The following is a 6,000-nucleotide window of genomic DNA, read 5'->3' on the forward strand; positions in this document are numbered from 1 at the left end:
ACGTCGTTGCCAGCAGTGCCACAGATCTGCAGGAGCAGATGGGCCAGGGCACTGCGCAGCTCTGTTTGCTGATGGACAGCTCCCAGTTAACTGAAGCTTCCCCGGGGACGTGTCTGCTCATACTGGGCTGAGGGCATTCAGTCATGCCAGGGTGTCTGTCCCCACAGGGTTTAACCAAGGCAGGGATGAAGGTGCTCCTCGGCTTCCCATATGGACAGAGCTTTTCCATAGGGGAGTGTCACTGTGGCTCCACAGGTACCAGCTGCAGCAACCCCTCAGCCCTGTGCACAGTCTTTCCTGCAGGAGACCCCTCACCATGCTGGGACAGTGATGCTGCAAGGCCACCACCTCCTGCAAGCTGAGGTGGCCTCGGGGCGAGCCCCAGGCTCTGATGGGGTCTGGCCACAGCAGCGTGGCTCGCCCATCCGTAGAGCTGGCTGCCTCGCAGCAAACACCAGCATATGGAGCCAACACCACTGACTGCAGCTTCTCTGGGGTTCAAAGAGGCTGGGTTATCACTGGTGTCTGTAACGGGGCGAGGTGAGCTTAGCTGGGGGGAGACATCTAAACCTGTCACCTTCCTTCACAGTTACCTGCCTGAAGTGATGGGGGACGGCTTAGCTAATCAGATTAACAACCCAGAGGTAGAGGTGGACATCACCAAGCCAGATATGACCATTCGCCAGCAAATCATGCAGCTAAAGATCATGACAAACCGGCTGGGCAACGCTAACATTGGGAATGATGTGGATTTCCAAGACGCAAGTGAGTTTAGCAGAACCGGTGAGGTGCACGGCAGGCGAGGGGGGCTGAGCAGTCAGCCCTTGGCAGCCTGCGTGGGCCTCCATGCGGGCCCTGCAGCTGGGCCCTGACAGCAGAGAGGGGTTGTGGCCACCTGGCTTTTGGCTCAGGGCTGCAGAGGATCTGTTCGAGTGCAGCCGACTTGCTGGGGTGGCTGGAGGCTGTGCTGCTCTCAGCACCTTACTGAAACCTCAGGTGCTCCCTGCAGTCCCGGTCCAGCCCTGTTGACAGGGCCACTGCTCCTGTCTGCTCCAGAGGTTTCCAGCTGCTGCAGCAGCGGGTGGTTCAAGTCAGCTGGAGATCAGGTATGGGCTTGCATCCCATAGTGGGGGATGCAGAGAGGAGGAGGTGGCCAGGGCAGGGCTGGTGACCAGAGCTCCCTGGCGTTGCAGCAAGGGGAAGGCAGGGACATCACCGGTCATAAGGAAGGCAGTCAGGGCTCACACCATGTTTGTCTCTGCACAGGTGATGACATGAGCGGCTCTGGAAGTGGTGACAGCTGTCCTGACGACGTCTGCGGCAAAAGACTTTCTAAGAGCCCCAGCACCAGGCAGCCAGAAACGCATGCTATTCCTAAGCAGTCTGGACACGGCATTAATGGGGCCAGCAGCAGATCTTTGCCTTCTGCCTTCCTCCTCCTCCTTTCGGTGGCTTTCATTGCCACGCAGCACTTGTGGCGGTAACTCACTAGCACAGCCAGGAAAGAGACTGCGGCCGGGGGCTTCACTTTGCCAAAACCAACCAACAAACCAACCAACCAACCAAAGGACATATTTAATTCACCTTGGCAACAAAAAAAAAAAAAAAAGAGGGAGGAGAAAAAGGTTTCAGTTGTTTGCTATTTCTGGCAGTGCTCGAGCTGTTTTCTTCTTTCTTGGTCTTTTCCCCAATGCTGGGCCCTTCTTTCCGTACCTCATTGTTTTACTTTTGTTATTGCCACAAACTGGCTCTTGAGGCTGAAACAAGCCTTTGCAGAGAGGCCTCCAGGGGGAACCCAGCCGGCCCCTCCGAGGGCAGCTCTTCTGCCTCCCGTGGAATACGCAATTGCCCTGATCTAGTTACCCAGCTGCTGGCCAGAGCGCTGCTTACCATACAGCTGCTGAAAGCAAGATGACGCCGAGAGCAACGCCACTTCGTAACGCAGAGATACTGAGATGGTCAGCGCTGCTCAAGTGCTGCATTCAGGGTCTCTTTCAGGTTTTTCCTCTGTACTTCCTAGGCCGGCAGAGATGGCCCTTCACTTCCAGTGGCATACGTAGGAGCGTGAGCAGGTTTGGTGGGTTGAACTGAAACAGTTTGGCAGTGGCTGTTGGACCCAAAAACGCAGAACTCCCTTTTTCTTTGGAAAGGTCACAAGTGGGTTTCTTGACTAGAGCTCGTAGCTGACGACAATTTGAAATGTAGGTCTCCTACATCTAAGTGACTGGGAATGAGTGTTAGGGGTTGGGGTTTGGGGGTATTTTTTCTTTGCATGCTAGTTGGAAAGCCATTTTTTACCCAAGTGTTAATGGTCCAATTTCTACCTGCAGTGCAGTACCGTCATAGGTAACAGAGAGATGAAAATATGCACAGTAGGATTCTCCACTTGACAGGCAGTTGTGCTGCCTCCTCCTCCTCCTCCTCTGGCCCCAGCTGTGGATGGGAATCTCTTTTTTTTTTTTTTTGGTAAAAAGAAAGAACAGGGACTTTTTACTAACTGGAGCATTGCAACTGGTTGTGAGAGCTCACACCGGGCACGTGCAGGAGTGACCCCCCCCAGGGAGCTGCCTTAGGGCAGAGAGGGGCTGGTAGTGATTAGCCCTGGGCAGTGTCCCTACCCAGGAGACTGACTCAAGGTAGCACCTACCAGGGGGGCATGTGAGGACGGGACATGTTCTGTTTGAGATATTTTTTTCTTTTGGCATTTCTTGCTGTTGCATTGTAGGTTTTTAAGTGAATTCCCGCTTTCCCTGTCCCTTCCCCATCCTCCCACGCACCTTCCCTAACCACTGCAGGGACAGGGTGAGACAGCGGGTCAGACACATGCCAGCAGCTCCATTTTGGCTCAGGGAAGGGCCAGGCTCACCCTCTGCCGCCCCGTCCCACCACACGCCAGCCTCTGGGTCACACGGGCGGCTGCCCTAAACCCTGAAATGCTTGATAGGGTGGACTCCATGCCGGGTTCTGAGACTGGGGGTGGTCGGTGAAAGATATAAATATCCTCACGTAGCTGTAGGAGTGTCTGTGCTTGTAGGGCTGTGTGCTTCGGGGCTTCCAGAAGGCTTCTGTACCTGACAGGTACGACAAGCATCGGCTGGAGATGTAGGTTTAGCAGATGTTACAGATACAACACAGTCACTGTGACTGGTTGGGCCGAGAGCATGCCCAGGGGTTGGGCTTCATTCATATGGGGTTGGGTTTGAGTTTCAAATGTGTTTGTACTGCAGGTGAGAGGGAGGGCAGAGGTGTATCTATCTCCTACTTTACTGGTCTGCACAGCAAACGTTTGAGCATTTCTCCTCTGTCCTGCCAGAGGAGACATGTCTTTGGGGTGAGCAAACATTATGGGGTTGGGGTTTGGCTGTTTACTAAGAAAGGGAAAAAAAAAACATTTGTAACATTAGCAGTTTCTAGAATGTGCAGTTTAAGGGCAGATGAGAACATGAGCAAGGTAACGCCAAAAGCCGGTGCAGGCAGGCACGGAGGGAGCTTATCGCCTGCCCTCCCTGGGGCAGGGGTCCCACCTGGGGCCAGGTAATGACACTGACGGTACCTCAAACTAGGCAGAGATTTTAGGCCAGCTTTGACTTCTTGGCTTCTCCAAGTCACAGTGACTAATGTTACTGACTTGGTATCCTTTCTGCCTTGTACTCACCGCCTTGTAAGGTTAAAACTGATCTAATCTGGTAGTGTTCCAGAAATGAAAGCCAGGATGCTGGACGTTGGCTAAAGGACAGACAATGCCACTAGAACCATCAGAACCCAGGAGTGGATAAATACAAGTCACAGATTTATACAGATTTATTTACTTCTAGAAATATGGCAAGTTCCATGTTACTTTTACTGCTCTAAAGAGTTCCTATCTTTTTTGTTTGGGTTTTTTTTTAACCAGAATCGCCAATACAAATTTAGCCTTCAGTTACAGAAATCCCCACAACCAATCCTGCAGAAACTTTACATCCAAAGCAAAAAAAGAAGGGAGAGGGGGGCATTAAAACATTGTACCCTCTTCAAAAAATGGTTGGGTTGGATTGGAGTTTTAACACATGGATGCCGAGGTCAATGTTTTGCTTTGCAGAATGGGAGACTGAAAGGGAAGTCCTTGTCATTTCCATTTCTGTGCAGTTAGCATTTGCTGTCAGCCTGTTACCCTCACAAGCTTCTTATGGGTTCCAAGGGGAGAACACCTTAAATGTGAAACCAAGGATTTACTGATTGTCTAGTTAATATTTTAACAATTTAATAGCCCAAATTATTGGTCTTGTTACAATAATAAAACCCGATAGTCCAAAATTAATAAGACAAAGCCTCAAGGATACAGTAGAAACTGTTATGCGGGAGAAACCCTTCCTGATGCCTTCCCCCTTTGGCTGGGGTTGAGCTCCCACTTCAGTGTCCCTCTGGGCCCCGAGGGCGACTGCTTCAGTCCTCCTGGAGCCGAGCTGGGGGTCAGACCAGCATCAGCAGCCCGAGGTCTGCCCGGGCGGGCAAGGGCAGTGCCGGGGGCTCTTCCCCCTCTTTGCCAGGAGGCGCATGATGTTGGGGTTGACGCTTCCTCCCTCCTCAGCCCTGGGTCTGCTTGGGTTTATTTTGTATACCTTTTCACACAGTCTGCCTACACTGCTGCTTTTTGTCAGTTCCTGGTTATTAAGTTTTTCTGTTCTCTTCGTTGCCCTGAAGCGGTTTCCTCGACCTGCTGCAATTCAGTGGCCGGGGCAGTGCTCGGCCGTGCCACCTTCCACTGGGAAGCCGAAACGGCCGAGTTCCCCCAGGTAATTGACTTGGTATCACTCTAAACTAAAGCAAACCTAAAGCAAACCATAGTTACCTGACAGCTAGACAAGCGCTGGCATGGCTCAACAAGCTGAAGTCAGCCCAGGTCCAGACAAGCCCTGAGCCTGCGCTCGGGCTGACACAGAGCCTGGGGCCTTTCAGTGCTGATAAATGACATTTCCTGGGCTACTGCCTGCTCGAAACTGTTGTGACAAACCTCCCCAGCCCCGCGGCGGTGGGGGGCTGAGGGCTGCAGCCATGGCGGGGGCTGGCAGCTGCCGTGGGTTGGTTACGTGAATGGGGAGCTCTGGGGAACGGGGATGGCTGGGGAGGAACGTTTGCTTCGATGTTAGCAAGATGGTGATTCATGGTGTTCTGGTTTGAAAAGGCCTTGTACTTCACAGGGATGCGGAGCGGGGTGATGGTCTAGGAAAAAATATTAACAAGGACCCCTGTCCCTGAAAAGAGGAGAACCAGAAATAGTGGATTTCCAAGTGTCTCTGTCTTTCAGCCTGCTCTTTTGTGCCATAATGTGTATGTTTTAACTAAGGGCGAGGGTCTCAAAAGGCTTTGAGAGCGCAGCTACTTATCATTTACAAATGACAAACTGCCTGTTGTTTTCCGGTGGGCTTGATAGGGGCTAAGGTATAGCAAAATATCTAAAGTCCACCTTTGCTTTAAACAGATGCATTTCTACCTGCAGGAGTAAGAATTATTTCACTTATTGGCATAGCTGGACAGTTATCTATTTCTTTCTGTTACCAAGGTACTTGTAACTCTCTTGCACTGTTTATCTAAAGTTGAAATATGTTCTTTGAATCCTTGTATAAATAAAAAGGCTGGAGACTTAAATCTGTATTTACAGGTCAGTTTTATTTCTTCTCCATTTAAGCTGAGTTTGGAGTTTTCTTTCTTTTTCCTTGTTAAAGCACAGGTAAAGGCCAGGTTAGGAGTCCTGAGGAATGGAAGCTTGCTTTCAGCCACAGGGTTTGTAATGGGCTGATGCCAGTGTTGGTGCTATGGGTTTGTCTGCATTCAACTCTGTGTAATCTGGAGGAACGACTGCTAGGGTTGTGTGGAGGTCATGTGTGCCAAAACAAGGCCAACCTGACTTTAGTTATTGAAGCAAGTATGCTAAACGTTCTTTCTCATATAGATGCACAAAAAGTCATGGCATAATAGTGCAAGGAATCAGAAATACCCTTAGTATTTGTCATTACAAAGTAT

At 50.9% G+C, this 6,000-nt stretch overlaps 1 protein-coding gene across 3 annotated transcripts in view; it reads left to right on the forward strand.

Moving 5' to 3' along the window:
- GPC1 (glypican 1) overlaps positions 1-5,625 on the forward strand; it is a 220,782-nt gene extending 215,157 nt beyond the window's left edge. For 2 of the 3 annotated variants that reach the window (XM_030029161.2, XM_030029162.2), the window contains exons 8-9: positions 590-765; positions 1,267-5,625. In XM_030029161.2, coding sequence (XP_029885021.1) covers positions 590-765; positions 1,267-1,484 — 394 coding nt within the window. In that variant the 3' untranslated portion in view covers positions 1,485-5,625. The remainder of the gene's footprint in view (positions 1-589; positions 766-1,266) is intronic. The other variant, XR_003925549.2, reaches the window with a different exon arrangement.
- The last annotated feature ends 375 nt before the right edge of the window (positions 5,626-6,000 follow it).

This window comes from Aquila chrysaetos, chromosome 10 (assembly GCF_900496995.4).
Source record: "Aquila chrysaetos chrysaetos chromosome 10, bAquChr1.4, whole genome shotgun sequence".
In the NCBI taxonomy this organism is placed as follows: Eukaryota; Metazoa; Chordata; class Aves; order Accipitriformes; family Accipitridae; genus Aquila; species Aquila chrysaetos.